At 36.3% G+C, this 17,827-nt stretch overlaps 3 protein-coding genes across 3 annotated transcripts; 1 reads left to right on the forward strand and 2 right to left on the reverse strand.

Annotated features, from left to right (window-relative positions):
• Window positions 1–192: 192 nt before the first annotated feature.
• LOC132177726 (UDP-galactose/UDP-glucose transporter 3) lies at window positions 193–4,692 on the reverse strand. Its single transcript, XM_059590167.2, has 7 exons — window positions 4,284–4,692; window positions 3,576–3,673; window positions 3,334–3,464; window positions 3,070–3,100; window positions 1,996–2,099; window positions 1,734–1,855; window positions 193–871 (listed from the first exon to the last, which is right to left on the reverse strand). Exons 1-7 carry the CDS (start codon window positions 4,385–4,387, stop codon window positions 463–465), a joined length of 999 nt encoding a protein of 332 aa, XP_059446150.2. The 5' UTR covers window positions 4,388–4,692; the 3' UTR covers window positions 193–462.
• A 5,207-nt stretch (window positions 4,693–9,899) lies between these two features.
• On the forward strand, window positions 9,900–14,310 carry LOC132176886 (putative serine/threonine-protein kinase PBL3). Its single transcript, XM_059589043.2, has 6 exons — window positions 9,900–10,286; window positions 11,449–11,795; window positions 11,898–12,033; window positions 12,872–13,008; window positions 13,111–13,234; window positions 13,685–14,310. Exons 1-6 carry the CDS (start codon window positions 10,238–10,240, stop codon window positions 14,134–14,136), a joined length of 1,245 nt encoding a protein of 414 aa, XP_059445026.2. The 5' UTR covers window positions 9,900–10,237; the 3' UTR covers window positions 14,137–14,310.
• A 203-nt stretch (window positions 14,311–14,513) lies between these two features.
• On the reverse strand, window positions 14,514–16,670 carry LOC132176888 (putative serine/threonine-protein kinase PBL18). The gene is made up of 5 exons (XM_088515710.1): window positions 16,662–16,670; window positions 16,071–16,150; window positions 15,702–16,014; window positions 15,028–15,205; window positions 14,514–14,896 (listed from the first exon to the last, which is right to left on the reverse strand). The coding sequence occupies exons 1-5, from the start codon at window positions 16,668–16,670 to the stop codon at window positions 14,514–14,516; spliced, it is 963 nt and encodes a 320-aa protein (XP_088371836.1).
• Window positions 16,671–17,827: the final 1,157 nt, after the last annotated feature.

The following is a 17,827-nucleotide window of genomic DNA, read 5'->3' on the forward strand; positions in this document are numbered from 1 at the left end:
GGCAAGACAAGATTTAAATATTACGATAAATTAACACATATTTTAAAATATTAACCCAATAGAAAAAGGACGAATTTAGTGATTTAATTATTAAGGTGGCATGATATGTGTTTGCCTTGTCTTAATGGATACCATCGTGGCATACTCAAAACATTTTAAAATGAAATCAATCTGCCAGGCTTTATAAGAACGTACCAAAAACCTGTTTTAAGTTATCATTATTCCACTATTGATTACAAGATATATAGAAGTTTAACTAGCATGGGCAACAAGCGCATGACAGAACATTGTGCTTCTCGATAAAGAATCTACAATTATATTGACTGATTTTCGCAAGGATCATCTAAATTAGAAACCATCGAATTTTATGGTTACTATAAATGATATAGCAAAGACGGATAAAATGGCCAGAAAGGAAAAGGGGGAGAATGTTAAAAGTTCAAAAATGGTTACACTTTCTCTTCACATGGGCTTTCTCTTCTTCTGCAATCTCTGCAACTTCCTCCACTTGAGGTAGATCTGGTATGACAGCCCAGAGAACACCATGGCAACGCACCCCCATTGCTTTGTTGACAGGGGATTGCCGCTCAGCAGTGAAGAAACCACGATGCTCACAAACTTGCGGGTGGTGGTGATGGTGGTATTAGCAAGGGAGCCAAATCGGCTTATGGTAAGGAATATGAAATTCTGGCCCACTGCCCCACAAAGACAATAGAGGAAAATGTCCCAAGCTGCCTCCGGATGCTGCTTGCAAAACTGGACCGCCTCGAATCCGATACCATGTGGCCAGCCAAACATGTAGATTAGGTTGTAAATGGTGCCCCATAAGTTCATTCCCAGCATAATATCCCAGGCACTTGTTTTTGGGTACCTAAGTCAGAGAAACCAATACAATTGAGAATTATCTTTATACCTTTTCAGATTGATTTGGTAAGCAAATGAGATAGCCTCAGTAATAGAAGTCAATTTGCACACTCCACGGAATAAAGGTGAAAACGAGGTGCATACTGCAGGAATTTCAGATCTGACGAGCAAACAACTGAAATATATTGAATGCTTCAAGTTGAAAGACACGCGAGTTCTATGAGATCATCTACTTAATTAAGCCTCAAATAAACCCCATCTTAGTTTCTTTTCCTATGCCAAATTATTGACTCATGTTCAACAAGTGGCTGTTTAAGGTGAACAGAACAATAGGTAGAAGAGCCAAGAGGGATGAAAGCCAACTTCTTGGCCAAAAAGTGAACTGGGAATTAGTGGTCTGGACCTACAATATGTAGGTAATTTTCTTTTGAGATTGGTTTATATTATTGTGATTTTGCTTAAAGATTTATTAACATCAATTTATCATGTTGAAGTAGACTTAAACCTTAAATTTTGTTAATTACAGGTAGAAGACAAAATGATAGAAATATAAGTAGCGCTCTAGTCATTTTGCTAACATTTCTATAGCAAATGACAGCCTTTTCACAAATTAATCAAGTTCTTTCTTGGCAGGGAGGTACATAGATTTGGCCTTGAAAATTACCAACACATTGCTTTTCCAGTTAAATTACTTCTTCTTTTTTTTAATTATTATTATTGCTTTTTTCTTTGGTTGCTTATTGACTTTTACACCGGAAGAAAAAAATGAGAAAATGCAACAGTAAAATTACAATATCATATACAACCAATTGGTTGTACCTTAACAACGAATCAAATCAAAATTGGAGAAAAGGTTTTTCTTAACATACCTTGCAGTTATTGAATCCTGAGTAGCATTTGTAAATCCATCAAATGCCAGGTTTAGGGAACATAGTCCATATCCAAGAGGCGCATTCGGATGTGCCAGCTTGCTAATAGTCTTTGAACTAGTCTGAAATCAACCCATTAATAGATGAGACAAACAATAATAATCAGACAATCATTAACTCTTCCAAAGATGTCCTAAAACCTAAGCATGAAAAATTTAAGAAGGAAAAAAATAGTTGTTTTTAGCATAGGTATAATCATTACCTTTAAGAGTGCGAATGTAGATACTCCTCCAGCAACAAGAAAAGTACAAAGATACTCAGGAAGCGTGTATCTTATACCATAAACTAAAGTACCCATCAGCATTACTGCATATAAGTACGATATAACCATTAGTTATTCATACAGCATGGAAATATTAACCTCCTTGTACAAATAATCCACCCTCAATGGAACAAATAAACACTGCAAGAATAAATTCCTATGATATGTCACAAAATTAGAGGATCCACCTTGTGTGTACAATTATCTAACAGGAATGGGTATCAAGACTCAGTTTTTCATTAAACTAATGTGATTGGTATCACCTCCAAGTTGCAGGAGAGTGAAGGGAAAGGATTTTGCTTTAGAACAGCATCATTGAGTACTTAATAAACTATCCAAAAGCACATGCATGATATTCATTATAGATCAGCTAATTTATGTGAATTGGAAACAAAAGAGCAAACTAAATAAAAAACTCAAACTAACGTCACAAGATTTTGATAAAGGGGCCACCTCTTTCCAAATAAGGCATGAAATTCCACAGTATTCAGCACTATTTGGTATACAGCATGGTTTGGATTAACTACTTTTGCCACTTCAAGGCCTTAAAAAGTGTTAGGTGAAGGTGTCCAAACAAATCCCTAGGCCATAAACCTCATCTAAGTAGGAGAAATCACGGCATAAGTAATATTCTCCATCTTCCAAATTTTCCAAGGAACAATGACAGCACTAACATAATAAAAACCATTCTTTTCAAAAAGACTTTTAATATATCAAGTTCTATTTGGTATACTAGCTGAGCTCCAAATTTCTCTATTCCTTTCACCCAAGGTATCTATCTCATCAAACAAGAGACCTTTAATCTAAGGAAGACAGAATATATACAGTTCATTAAGTCCTCTAATGGCAATCTTTCTTCCAACCAAAAGAAAAATAACAATCCTTCTCTTTCCTTTACAAGTTATAAACAGAAGGATTGAGGGACACATAGAATACAGTTTCACCAGTAAAACCACGCATAACATGCAGCATGCTTGTTTCAATTCAGCCTGTATAAACTTGTAAATGTCTCACCTGGAATCATTTTTGAGGATTTTGCCAGGACCTACAATTAATTAACAAAAACATCAATATTTACAGCAATAATCAAGAAATATGCATTTCAAGATACAATGATCAACTAATATTGCCACTGCTAAGTAGTATGAAAGCAAATAAAATTGAGAAATTCAAAACACTGATAGATTCAAAGAAACCAACAGCACATGTGGATGGTTGAGACTACCAATAACCCTTTCTTCCAAACATGAGAAAACCGTCGAATAAAGAGAAAAATACCTGAGCCGGGTAGCTGATGTACTTCAATGCTTCAATTCCCATAGCTGGACCAATTGTGTTGGTAATGCCAGCACTCCAGTATGTCCACCAAGGAGCACCGCCACTACTACCACTGGACCAAAGCCTTATCACTGTTCAAAACACAGGATAACAATGAAATTATATCTTCCATATATGCACTTCCTACAAGTAACATCTTAGCAAACAATAAACCCAAAAAATTAAGGTAAAGTGGAACTCACTTATATATGACCAGATTAAACATACTACATTCTGCGCCAAATTAAGGAATGAAAGGTGTTCGAACCTCTTCCCATCTGGACCGAATCGCTTGGTAGACCTATAATAGTGAGAAAAAAATTATACATTTTGGTGTATATATCATTGGTGGCAATCATATTGAAAAGTCCCAGTAAACTGTGTCGCAGAAGCATATACTAAATAAGCGTTTTATTAGAGCAATGCAGATTAAGAATCTCAAATAAAAAGTTTTAAGAACCAAAATTAGGAACTTTTTATGTTCGGCATTGATTAAAAAAAAAAGCCTTAGAAGAAACTTCGTTCAAATCACGCGATTGCTGTACAAGCATAAATTTTAAGGCACAAATTTTTTACTGTAATTGCCTGTGAATGCAGGAAACTAAAATCCGAGCGTCGCTAGCCTTAATTAATAAGATTGTATAGAATTCGATAAAGAAAATCACATTTTGCGCATCAGTTAATTTAAACTCTATAAGTAGCACTAAATCTATGCGAAATTGAATTCAACCTCAACACCATAACAATTACTACCCCTAAAATCACAATGAGCACCGCGTGATCTGGACGATCTCCAAACACAATGTCACTTGCGCTCACCCGGTTTTCTATAAGGGATCGGCTCAGCAATATATAATCAAAGAAAAATTTCCGTAAAAAAAAAAAAAAAGAAAAAGAAACAAGAGACTTACAGAGTTTCCTGAAGAACACCTTGATAGATATAGGCAGACCAAATGCCAGCAACGCAAAAGCCCAACACTAGTACACGGCGGAGTCCGGCGCCGTGAGCTTCCATTTACTGTCGCCGGAGACCACTCAGATCCGGCGGATTTTCCTTTTAATTTTTTTTAAAAAAAAATAATTTTCAATGATAAATTAGAGACAAAGGAGAAGAATGCGCGAGAGATCAGAAGCAAAGTGCGGGGATAGTGAAAAAGGAACAATGCAAAATTGGAAATAAATGTGAACGAAGACGTTGATATAACGAGAAGTGGGAGCGCGAAGCTACGTAGAATTTCCACGTGGACGTTTGTTATTGGTTTAGTGACTCTGGCTGGCGTTTCTCATTGGCTGCACAAACGCGGAGCTCTCTTTCTGGTGCAACGACCACTGTTCGGCTCGCCAATTGGACTGCCACTGTAATATATAAATAAACAAATAAATATATTATTATATATATAATACAACACATGGAAATATCTTCGAAAACTTGTAAACAACGGTTATCCAAAATTTCCATTATTAACGCATTTTATCACGGTGGAACTACATGACCCTTCCTTTGTCATGTTTTTCTAAAAAATTCTATAAAATTTCTTTAAAATTTTTTAATTTTACCCCTTCAAACTTCAAATATTAATTCTGCCCCTGCACTTTGACTAATGACCTTAATGGATATACGATTGTAAAACTCAAAGCCTCTTCCCTTCCCTTCCCAAGGCTTCTTAATTGTCATATACTTCTCAAAAAATTTCTTAACGAGTAACATGTTTTTATTTTATTTAATTAGTATAAATAAAACATACTTTATTCTAATTAGGTCCCTTTATTTCACTCATTTTAAAATAGCATTACTCGCTTCAAGAGCAAAACTTGTATGTAGGATTTACTCAACGAATTTAATGGTGAATTAAATTTAAAAAAGAAGATGACATATTGATATTGCAATCTAATCCAAATCGTTGTAATTCATGTTCAACCTTGTATGTCTTTTTGATTAATTCCAGTTATCCCATTTCCTACGTGGTGTTCTTATGTCATTGTTACTGACCAATCACTCTGACTTTGCAGAGAAAAGGTCGTTGAGAGAATCCCCCGGACCAGGGGCACCTCTTTTGGTGTCCATATTTAGGAGAATTTGGAAAGAAAACTGAGGATTTTGACTATGGATTACAAGCGTCCATGTGGATTACCATGGAATCTTTTATTATTTTAGAGAATATATATCATCTAAATAAAACTACATATACATCTTTACATATATTTAAAAATCTTTATAAACCAATTAAAATTCAATTGGTAATTTTAGACTCTTCGGAAACCTTATTTACAATCAAATTTACTAAATATCTTTGTTGTCTTATAATTAATTATTATTTAGGTTTTTCCTCTTCTAATTTCGTTGTGTATGTACAATAAAAGCATGACTATAATGAAGATTATTTAATTTAATTGCCTCTTTTATCTACTTTTTGTCAAGAAGGTCTTTTCTTTTCTTTTTTTTTTTATTTTTCTTTTTTTTTTATTTTAAGTAAACTTTCATTATTCCATTTAAAATAATTCAAATCACGCAACAATCAGCAGTAACAACATCATTAAGGAATATAGGGTACTTTTCCATTGAAAGGTCGATGTCTTCACGCTTAATTATGATCAGAGCATCCAGAACCTGATTGATAGTCAAAGTCAAAGAGGTGTTTTGTGACATATATGATTGATCAAGCTTCGATCGAGGGTATGATTAGGGTTTTTCTGTGACATGTTCAATTGAACAAGAGCTTGATCTCGGTTGATCAAGACGTTCTGGTAGTGACTTACCACACCCATGCCCAAAACCACCAAAACCCCTAATTTTTCTTATTCTTACACCACGCTTCATCAACCCAACAACACCATTCCACTTGAACCTGAAATCCTCTTATTTTTCAGGAGGACTAGAAGAACATTAAGAGAGCACCTAACATTTTTCTTTGCATAATATTCACTAATAATTATAACATACCAAAGTGGACCACGAGGAGATGTTTTCTCAGTCAAACAAACTACATCCTAAGTCAATCGTCATGGCACAAATTTGGAATTTTAAGACTTAAAATCTAAAATTCTAATGTTCAAGCGCCTACGATCTTCATGATACTCTATCTAATTATACTAAAATATGTCTTTATTTTATTTATTTTTATTGTTTTATCACAAACCTCTAATTTCTAATTTCTATTTTCTTCTTTTTTTATTTTATTACTTGAATTGCTACACAAGTAATTGATAAGGTTGAAATATTCTTAATCTTCTAGTTTTGGAGAAAAAATTAGACTATAGTTGTCTTTAATATGATGTAAGACTTTGTGTCATCTACTAACAAAGACAACAAATTCAGAATTTAGTTTTTTTATTATCGTATATATCTTCAAGCAAATCTTAAACTTTTATGTTTTAATCTGGAGTAAGGGTATAGTTAATTGAAATTACAGTAACAAACACTATTTACCGCTCGTTACAACTTATAATAAACCTGATTATAGTCGATTATTTAATTTTCTTTGCTCTGTACGCGACAAATTAATTAAATTTTGTGTCCAATAATTTGTTTTGTTCAAGGTAGAAGAAGTCAGTCGCTAGGTTGCCGTGAAGGATGGGCCTAGTCAAGTCAACTCGTCTTCCCAGAAAAAGACCATGGAAGTAGAACCACTCTAGCATTGCCACGTACTATGCTCTAGCAATCTGTATTGCGTGTATCCTGCGTTTCTTCACATGAATTTTGCAAACATCAGTGGGAACCACAACAACCAAAAGTTCAAAACTCATATACGGCTGTTGCAGCATACACGGTGGCAGACGAATTGTTATGTCACGAGCATGACCAGCGTTTCAGTAAAAGGGTATACTTGTGAGAATTTTGGTCCCAGATTGGTATATGCTGCGGTACAATGTCGCTTTTTGTGACCACCAGAAAAATATGTGTTAAAGGGTTTGATGTCTAAGTTTATAAGATAATTGAGTTTTTTTATTTTATTTTTTTAACATTAATTGATTTTAGGTTGAATGACTCCTCACGATTCAATAAATGGTATCAAAGCCATAAAGTCATGGGATTGAGTCGTCGTAGCCCCATTGTGAGGGAGAGATTGTTGGGAGTTGGGAGTTGAGACACAATGTCACTATTTGTGACCGCTCTAAAAACATGCTTATTAGGTGTTGTTAAAATAATGGTTATGTGATTAAATTTATTTATTTTTATCAGCTTAAGCTTTTGGGATGAATGGTAGTTTAACATGATATCAGAGCTAAAGGTCCTGATATCGAATCTTAACTCTATCAATTCACCATCAATTTCAATTAAATATAACACATGTTAGTTTAAGCTTTTGGGATGAATGTTAGTTTAACAGGTGTGATGTCAAAGTCTATAAAATACTTGAGTTTGTTTCCCTTAACACCAATTGGTTTTAGATAGAATGACAACTCACGATCCGACAATGTAAATTATTTTGGGTGTTTTATTGATGTCATGATGAGCTGGATCAAACAATAGCTTGACTATGCCTACGGTTTTCACCGTCAAGGCTCATCCTATCATTGTTTTTCAGCTAGTGTTATTAGTATTATGCCTAAATGAAATAGTTACTTTGATATTGCCTTTTTTGCTTTGAAAATATATATATATGCTTGTGCCGGCCTTATTTCGTATGACTTTTATTTGTTTTTTCACCGAACTTTTAGAACCAAGATCTAAAGACTAGAGGTGGAATCAAAGAGAATGTTTCCAATAAAAGAAATGGAAGATGAACTTGTAAAAAGTTAAAAGGTCAAATTATTAGATGCTTGCCCTGTAAAAGAAAGGGCAATACTGCCCATCTGGAGCTCAGTCGTCGGACTTCAATGTCTTTTACGGTTAAAACTTTAGCAAAATGGATCCACTTTGGGGGTCCAGTTCTGCACCTCTCTGTGCACCCTATCTTGTCAACACACTCACCCACGTGTCCAATCAATCTCAATCTTCCAAAATGATTTCTCCACAGAATCTATCTACCTTTCCTCTCATATCACACTTTATTCATTCATTTAACTATTATCCAAAAAATACAAGAAAATCATTTAGAAAGTATACCCACGCAAAGACCTGTTCAGACCTAGCCTTGTTTCTGGTCTGTTATTTAAGGCCCTGTGTGTGAATCTGAATTGCTCATGCAAAGACGGCTTACCTTTTCTTTGCTTAGCTCACCATGACGCTGCCCTTTTCCTTCCCAAAATATCCCCATACAGTTTTTGTTATTATTTATTTATTTATTATTACAATGTGAAAACAAAGCACTGAAAGATATATCACTAAATAACATAAATACTTTTAAAATTAAACGGTTTAGTCAACGGTATTGTCGTTTAAAATAAATTAAGGGATCGAATAATATCGGTGGACATAGACCGAGCCACAAAAAAAAAATCAAGATCGATAGAGATAGTTTTGTATTATTTATTATTTCTTTTTCTCTCTGACCTTAAAATAATAATAATAATAATAATAAAAAATCTCTAACCAATCTTACGTATATTGTCAAAACTTTCAATTTTCCGAGGGTAGTTACTATAGATACAGTTAGAGTAATTTTAACTAAATATAATAAATGACAAAGTGTTAATATATTTAATAAAATAAATTGGTCCACGTAGAATTTCGTTAAGTCAACTAACAGTTAACTGATAGAAGGATTAATTTAATCTATTATCAAAATCATATAAACTTTCTGTGATAAAAATTAAACCTAATAAAAAAAAAAAGGGTTAAATACTAAATTAGTCCCTGGGGTTTCACAACTTTATTTTTTCCCCCCTGGGATTTCATTTTTATCACAGGAGGTCCCTGTGGTTTTGATAAGTGACCAAATTAGTCCATCCGTTAGTTGACCGTTAGTTGACTGTACGGACTGACACGTGGACCAATCAGACGTCGACACGTGGCACATATATTAATTTTTTTTAATTAAAAAAAATTATTAAAAAAAAAAAAGGAAAATCGGAAGAAATTGGGGGTGGCCGAGGCCACCCCCATCCGGCCAGATGGGGGTGGCCTGGCCACCCCCATGGCCAAAGGGGGTGCCGAGCCACCCCCAAATTGCCAAGAGCCACCCCCAGTTTCTTTCGATTTTCCTTTTTTTTTTTTTTTTTTTTAATATTTTTTTTAATTAAAAAAAATATTTTTTTTTTATTAAACAAAAATTAATATATGTGCCACGTGTCGACGTCTGATTGGTCCACGTGTCAGTTTAACGGTCAACTAACGGATGGACTAATTTGATCACTTATCAAAACCACAGGGACCTCCTGTGATAAAAATGAAACCCCAGGAAAAAAAAAATAAAGTTATGAAACCACATAGACTTTTGGAGTATTTAACCCAAAAAAAATTATAAAACTTCATAGAGTATTTAGTATTTAATCCTAATCTTTGTCAAAGTTGGTAAAAGTTGACACGAAGACAGCAGTAAGGGGCATTCAAGCGAATTCACCTACCAAATCATCAATGGTGATGCACACGTCATCGCTGAGTATTGTATTGAGCAAGCCCCCTCGCGCTTCGCGATATATAGAAAGCAAATTAGACTTTTTCTTTCTCTGCGTTTTCTCCACACTTTCCTTCGCTTTCCCTTTCCGTCTACTCCTCCTCCTCCTCCTCCACTTCCTCCTCATAATGATTCTTCTTCAGAAAGAAAACCCATTTTCTAATTTAGTCACAGTTGAGTTTTGAGTAACTTCGGTGAAGTTTAGTGGCAGACCAAATATCTTCACTTGAAGACCCACGAGTCTCAAACTTGCTGTTTCATTTTTTCTTTTCCTTTTTCCTTGCGAGGATTCAGAATTCATGTTTATTTGCTGATTATTAGCATCGAAGAGAACGCGTCGTAAAGACAGTTTATTTGGAGAAGATCCAATGGGAAACTGCTTAGATTCTTCAGCTAAAGTGGATACGGCCACTTCTGGTAACGTACAATTCACCCCCCCCCCCTTTAACATAATCATAGATTTGTTTTTGGTGAGTGGGTTTATGAGAATCTGTACGGATTTAGAATTGTGAATTGTTGGGCGTGGTTTGCTGGTTTTAGCTCGTTTTGGCTTCTTCCCCCCCCCCCCCCCCCCCCATCTCTTTTGGTTTGGATTTGGGGTGGGTGGGGTTGAGTATTTGAGCTCGTTTTGCTTGGTAGTTGCAAAGCGAACTCTGATAAGCGTTATGTGAATATTTTCTCCCGTGGTTTTGGTTTTATTTTCTGGTTAAAAATGTTACGAAAATGGTAGATGTTTTTGTACGCCATGGCGACTGGGGACGACGGAAGTTTTTGGGTATTTCTGAATTTCAGCTCTTGTTCAACTATTAGAGTTTGAATACATGTACTGAACCGTTATCCCAGCTTTTGTTTTCGGGTTTCAATGCTTATTTAAGTTTTTGGTTCTTTTTTTATTTGGTGGGGGGAGGAAGAGTAAGAGAAGTGGTTGACCGGAGATCTATATAATATGCCATTATTGGTTTACCTTGCAAAATTGTTATGAACGACTTGTCCGAAAAGGCTAATTTAGCTTGCTATACTCGATGATTTTTTATGTTATTTTTAGTTTTTGATTTCAGATAAGATCTTGACATTTATTTCACGCTTGGTTGCATTGAGCATGTGAATTTGAGTCTTCACGTCACAGCTACCAAGTCTAAGTTCCAAAATGATTCCTGTGGTAGCAAATGTGCCTAAGGGAAAAATAAGGTGATTTTCTGTACAAAATCCAGGGAGGTGTTTTAGGCTACATGTATGGTCTATAAACACAAACTCATACTTAATGATTCCATGATGGATCAAAGGTTCACATAATGTGATTGATAATTAACTTGTTGTGTCACGGTTTTATTGTACGTACACTTCCACCTGTAATTGAACAAGAGAATTATTAGACAGGAGCATAAGTTTGTATTAAGAGCTATGTTTATGAAAAGAATTTGTTAGCACAGTAAAGTTTGCAGTAGAATTTCTCTATTTAAGGAATGGTTCAAAACAGGCATGAATTGGAGATTGAATCTCTCGAATTGTTCTTGAATTGTGGTAGACACTGTCTCCTTTTGTTGTTAATTCTCTAACAAACTCTTTATTCTCCAACCAGGATCAGGAGTCTCGAAAACTTCCAGCAAAACAAGCCGTTCATCAGCTCCTTCTAGCCTGACCATTCCATCTTTCAGTGAAAAGAGCAATGCTTCAAGTCTTCCTACTCCAAGGTCAGAAGGTGAAATCTTGTCCTCCCCAAACATGAAAGCCTTCTCATTCAGTGAGCTAAAGAATGCCACCAGAAATTTCCGCCCTGACAGTCTTCTTGGTGAGGGAGGATTTGGTTATGTTTTCAAAGGATGGATTGATGAACACACGTTTTCAGCTGCAAAGCCTGGAAGCGGAATGGTTGTTGCTGTTAAAAAGCTTAAACCTGAGGGTTTCCAAGGCCACAAGGAGTGGTTGGTAGGTCTTTTCTTATCCTTCCTCATTTCTTTTTTTGGTTAGATTTTTCTTTGCAACCTTAATATGCCTGGCCGGCCTAATTACTGATCTTATTAATTCCAGACTGAAGTTAATTATCTTGGACAACTTCATCATCCAAATCTGGTTAAGCTAATTGGGTACTGTCTGGAGGGCGAGAACAGGCTTTTGGTCTATGAGTTCATGCCTAAAGGGAGCTTAGAGAATCATCTATTTAGAAGTAAGTTATGCGCTCCTGTAATTTTGTAGGGTAGCATGCTTGTACAATGTTTAGAAGTAAGTTATGCATTCTGTAATTATATGCATATACATATTGGAAAGTAGTTCTTGTGGTCATTCGTGATATTACAGTGTAAGTTCTTTTGCATCCGTTTGGTTCCTTAGAAACAAAAACTCTGCTTAATCGACTATGGGCAGATATTCAAAGCCTCAATTTTATCCTCATTTTTTCTTGTCATCCATACCCATGGTTAGCACTTATCAATGTCTCTTGACCGACATACACAGCTCTATCTACGCCTTTTTTTTTTTTTTTGTTTCTGTTTGGTGGTGGTGTGTGTGCATTCATCTACTTTGCAATAGATTACCCTGTTAAATCAGCAAAGGGACAAAACCAGGGACATTAATTAACCAAGGAAAAAATAGTTTGAAGGTCATCCTGTTCTGCTCCCAAATTTGCTAGAATATCAGCACCTAAGCAAACTTTTTAAGTTCCTAGGAGGAACCATTGGGTCATAATTCATAAGTTGGGTTTAGGAATGAGACTGTATAACTTACAAGAATTTGAACGAGGGCCAGCGGTGAATGGCTGCCTGGACAATCATTAATTGCTATGCTGGAGAATACCTGGCACACTTTCAAGAGCAAAAACTGTTATTTCAATCAGTTCAGTATTTATAAATTCAATTTTTTTGGCTCTTTTAATACGTTTCTTTTAGCCTACTTGTGTCTAATATAACTCTCAGTTTGGTTCATAAATGTAATGTTTGGATACTTTGGAAGTTCTTGATGTGGCTATGAGAATAATTTGTGATCTTTGATGCTATGTTATTTAACAGGAGGGCCACAACCACTTTCCTGGGCAATAAGGATCAAAGTGGCAATAGGTGCTGCTAGAGGGCTCTCTTTTCTTCATGAGGCCAAATCACAAGTCATATATCGCGATTTCAAGGCTTCTAATATCCTATTAGATGCGGTATGCTAAACAAAGAGGAGGGCAATGTCTTATTTCTTTAGAAGTTGTTTATGCAACATTGTTTCATTATTTATTTAGATTAATTGTTCATTGTGGATGCAGGAGTTCAATGCTAAGCTTTCTGATTTTGGTTTGGCTAAGGCGGGTCCTACTGGTGATAGGACTCATGTCTCTACTCAAGTCATGGGTACTCATGGCTATGCTGCACCTGAATATGTTGCTACAGGTCCGTCAAACACCCATATTATGTATTATCTGTACTATTTAATTATGATCACTCGATCATATATATTGTTGTAGAAGAAAATTTATATGTTAATGTAATGTTTTCTGTTTCAAATTTTATTCTGAAAGGAAAAGAAAAACAAAATCCCCTGTTCCTGAAGTTGCATTCTGGAAACAGAATGTCCAAATCTAATTATCCTGATTAGTTGAAACAAATAAATTTAAGGTGGAAACCATTAGGTTTGTGTCAATATTTTTATTTTTGCACACCCTTTGTTTAAGTAGGAGAATAGTCTCTGTGGATAAAAGAAAGAATAATAGTGTCTGATTTGTCAAATTGAAGTGTTCACTGAATTGGAATATTGCTAATGCACAATGCTTTATTGGATGGAACTTATTCTGGATGCCAAATATCATGGTAAATTTTGCTGAAAGGTTTTTCACTGAACAGGTCGATTGACTGCAAAAAGTGATGTATACAGCTTTGGGGTTGTATTGCTTGAACTATTGTCGGGACGACGTGCGGTTGATAAGACAAAAGTTGTTATTGAGCAGAATCTGGTAGACTGGGCAAAACCATATTTGGGTGACAAACGGAAACTGTTCCGGATTATGGACACCAAGTTGGAAGGCCAGTACCCCCAGAAGGGAGCCTATACAGCTGCCACCCTTGCTTTACAGTGCCTATGCACTGAAGCTAAAGTCAGGCCTCGAATGGCAGAGGTATTAGAAACACTGGAACGGCTTGAAACCCCTAAAAACGCCAGCAGGCCCTCCCAATCAGAGCTGCATACAGTTACGCCCATCCGGAAATCCCCAATGCGTCAACACCATTCTCCTCGAACTTTAACACCTGGTGCATCTCCATTGCCATCCCACCGGCAATCTCCTCGAGTACGTTAGACAAACAACATTTTATCTGTAAATTTCTTGTTTTGTTTCTATGTTGTTTATATAGAATGTAGTATGGGCATATATCTTGACACAATTTTGCACTATACTGAATTGGTAGTTACCATTTGTATATCCTGAAGGTATGTAGCTTTTTTGTTAAATTGATCTGCTTGTTTAATTCAATTGTTTAAGAATGTTTAGAATGAGGTTTTTGTTCTTACACCAACAGGGGCAACTTGTTTATTGCTCTCTGAATGCACAATGCATGCGGAGCCTATTTCCTGGCCACTTCAATTATTTAATCATGGACTGGATACAATGTCATTGCAGTTTTTCCTTTTGGTGGTCAGACAAGATTAAATCTACCCTGAGCTACAACTTTGGTATCATGGGGTATATATGATCTTACAAGATGCGGCGTCCCTTTCTTCTATGGAAGTTTTCACTAGAGAGGAGGGAGGACATGGGGCACATATAGAAGATCTGGGTTTCTTCTGATTGCCCATTTCCTCGTAGTGCTGCTGTAGTCGCTGTAAGTCAGCTACAACTTCAGTCATTGTTGGTCGCTCTTTAGGATCTGAACCAAGGCATCTGAGGATGATCTCAGCAAATTCTTGAACAACTTCCCTTGGGAAGTTCTTTTCAAGTCTCTTGTCGAGTACACTATGCATATCCAGCTTGTTGCTAAGATAGGGTTCAGCCCACTGTACAAGATTCCCCTCCGCCCCATCTAAATGTTTCCTGATTGCACCATATCCAGAAAAGATCTCTAGGAGCACCACTCCAAAGCTCTATATATCAGTTTTTAGCGTCAAATGCCCTGGAAGATAAAGAAACATCAGTCCATAAATTTCTCTCACATGTACCATTGTATATATGGTTCATGAATGAGCAAAATACCTGTCCAAATGTATTCGGGAGCAAAGTAGCCTCTTGTGCCAAGTATCCTCGAGGAAACGTGGGACTGGTCACCTTCGGGTCCATATTTAGCCAATCCAAAGTCCGAAAGCTTGGCCTTGAAGTCCTGCAATATTAACCTTATCTGGTTGATGATTGCAGTGAAGATCGGTGTACATAACTATAATCATAAGCATTGAAAAAACAACAATCACAGAAACTCACGACATCCAGGAGGACATTGGAGGCTTTGACATCACGATGAATGATCGGCCTCCTGCGCCGGTGAAGATAATCTAATCCTCTGGCCGCCTCAACCGCGATTTTGATTCTTCTGCTCCAGTTAAGCTCTGTATCATCTTCTGTTTAAACCAATCAGCTCAAGCTTACTTCTGTTAGTACTGCATTAATTATCATGCCTAAATCTAAGCTGTTTAAACTTCCATGCTCAATATCAATGTTTACCCTTCAAGAGATGAGCCTCCAAGCTTCCTAGAGTCACGTACTCATAAACCAAAATTCTATGCTCACCCTCCGAGCAGTACCCTATGAGCTTCACTATATATATTTGGATGATTTAATCTGCCCAAGAATTTTAATTCGTTCTGCAGCCACAACACATAAATCTCAGAGATCTACACAGAGAGAGAGAGAGAGAGAGAGAGAGAGAAACAGACCAGCCATTCGTCGTGGCCTTGTGCTCCTCTTTCTCTTAGCCTCCATTTTGCGGCACTCATGGTGCAGTAATTGATATATCCCTTATAAATATCACCAAAACCACCCTGGCCGATAAAATTCTTACGACTGAATTTTCGGGTGGCAGCTTTTAGGTCCCTATAGCAAAAGCAATTGAGCTTGTAAGCATGAAGCAATTCATCCTTCCTGTTCACTCCCATAAGAGGCCATCTTGGAGATATTGGGTAACCATGGCTTTCATCTTTACCACGCTTTTCTGCACCAAGATACACAAATGAAATCATCCATGCACGACTAGAAATATCAGAAGAAAAAACTCTATTCATGCACATATAGATGTACATACGTACCTCTCTGTGTGTTTGAAGAAATGAATGAATTCTCTCTCGAAGTACTGGTAAACCATGTCTTTCACTTTTCCCATGCTTTTCTGAATCAAGAAACATAAAGAATATTATTACATAAATTGATTGCATCCGCGAAGAAGGCAGCATCCAAGGCCAACAATAGGGGAATATACAAGTACCTTTCAGAATAGTTGAAGATAGAGTCGAAGTCCTTTCGTGAAATAACTTGGATATTTTCTCCGGACCAAATATGTGTAACCCATGGGCGCCTTGAACATCAGGGCAAATCATGCAAACAAATTTTAGTATTAGAAATACCATAAAAAGCACTATAGTTGTGTCAATAAAGGACATCATGTGTTGTAATTAATGGCAAACCAATTGAAGATTGTTCGATCCCAACTGGTTGGTTGGGATCCATAACTTCTTTCGTCAAACAATTTCCCATAAACCCAGTTGATAAAACTCACGCGAGAGATCGAGAATCCACAAGCCTTAGTTGAAGACAATGAAATTATAAATCATATATGGATGGAAACTGAGTTAAGCGTACGTGGAGTGTGGACAGTGGAATATAAACATCACATTAATTACCTTAGACATTGTGAAAGATGTTTTTTGGTGAAATCTATGTGAAAAACACTAAACTTTATTTCGATGATATCAATGGTTGAAGTTGGAAGATAAACGTCTGCTCCTTTTCATAAATCATCCAAGATATTCGACCGTTGCTAATTAAGATGAAAAAGCAGCGCATATTCGACCCTTGGCGATTCCATTGTTTCCTGGCCCTTGGGAATGTCATTGTGATGCATGTTCATGATAACATTGTGGGACTGGGACACATCAAGATGTTCATACCAACCGTAGATCAGGAGCAGAGAGAATAAATGGAAACGATTATATTAATATTTAGGCATTATTAGCCACTTATCTTCGTCGTTAGCAACTTACTAAACATTACTTATCAGTATCTTCAAAGATATGGAAAATGAAATCTGATTTTCGTAAAATTCATTTAACATTATAAACAATTTTCTAACCGATTCCCACATGTCATGATTTTTTTTTCTTGGACATCATTAATTAGATGTCTTTAAGGTGCTGCCCTGTTAATTAGGTCATGTTCAAATCATGAAATCAGATTGATGTTACTCTTATTATCTATATATCCTATCAGATTGCGCTATATGGTTTGGCCATAACATTTTATGAATTTTAAGACGGATGGGCACATGAATGAGCATATAGACATAGTCTTGTGAATGTGACCCCACCACTGAGTCGGTATATATATATATATATATATATATATATATATATATATATATATATATTTTTTCAATTTGATGTTGGGAAAAATTAAGGATTACAGTAAAATTAAACAAAATATGGGTGGACAGCCCAAACAACAATCCTGATACAACCAGAAAATGGTGCGGCAACGAAGAACAAGCGAACTAGTGGGAATGAGTCAAATAAATAATCCAATTCATAAGAAATAACCAAAGTGACCACAAAGAGCTGCATTAAGAGGCAACACAGGAAGCTTCGGAATAAAGACTTATCGGAACTCTTGTAGGTAAAACCACCAACACACTAGCGCCGTACCGGCCAAGAGAGGTTGGAACAGAGAAGCCGACGAGCAGCCAACCCATGATGAACAAAACCGGCATAAGAACACCACAAGGCAAGGTCTCAACCAACAAGTAAATCAACAAAAATACAAGAAGACAAAGGCCCAAACAGAAAAACACCAA

Source organism: Corylus avellana, chromosome 4, assembly GCF_965113065.1.
Source record: "Corylus avellana chromosome 4, dhCorAvel1.hap1.2, whole genome shotgun sequence".
NCBI classification, from domain to species: Eukaryota; Viridiplantae; Streptophyta; class Magnoliopsida; order Fagales; family Betulaceae; genus Corylus; species Corylus avellana.

Excerpts from the sequence above, each read along its gene's own strand:
- LOC132176886 (XM_059589043.2), top strand. The coding sequence starts at position 10,238 with ATGGGAAACTGCTTAGATTCTTCAGCTAAAGTGGATACGGCCACTTCT. Across the intron at positions 10,287-11,448 it reads AGTGGATACGGCCACTTCTG|GATCAGGAGTCTCGAAAACT; the intron begins GTAACGTACAAT and ends TTCTCCAACCAG. Across the intron at positions 12,034-12,871 it reads AGAGAATCATCTATTTAGAA|GAGGGCCACAACCACTTTCC; the intron begins GTAAGTTATGCG and ends GTTATTTAACAG.
- LOC132176888 (XM_088515710.1), bottom strand. Across the intron at positions 16,015-16,070 it reads TTCTTCAAACACACAGAGAG|TCGTGCATGGATGATTTCAT; the intron begins GTACGTATGTAC and ends TGATATTTCTAG. Across the intron at positions 15,206-15,701 it reads AAGGCCACGACGAATGGCTG|TTATGTACACCGATCTTCAC; the intron begins GTCTGTTTCTCT and ends TTATGATTATAG.
- LOC132177726 (XM_059590167.2), bottom strand. The coding sequence starts at position 4,387 with ATGGAAGCTCACGGCGCCGGACTCCGCCGTGTACTAGTGTTGGGCTTT. Across the intron at positions 2,100-3,069 it reads ATCCTCAAAAATGATTCCAG|TAATGCTGATGGGTACTTTA; the intron begins GTGAGACATTTA and ends ACTTATATGCAG. Across the intron at positions 872-1,733 it reads CAGGATTCAATAACTGCAAG|GTACCCAAAAACAAGTGCCT; the intron begins GTATGTTAAGAA and ends TCTCTGACTTAG.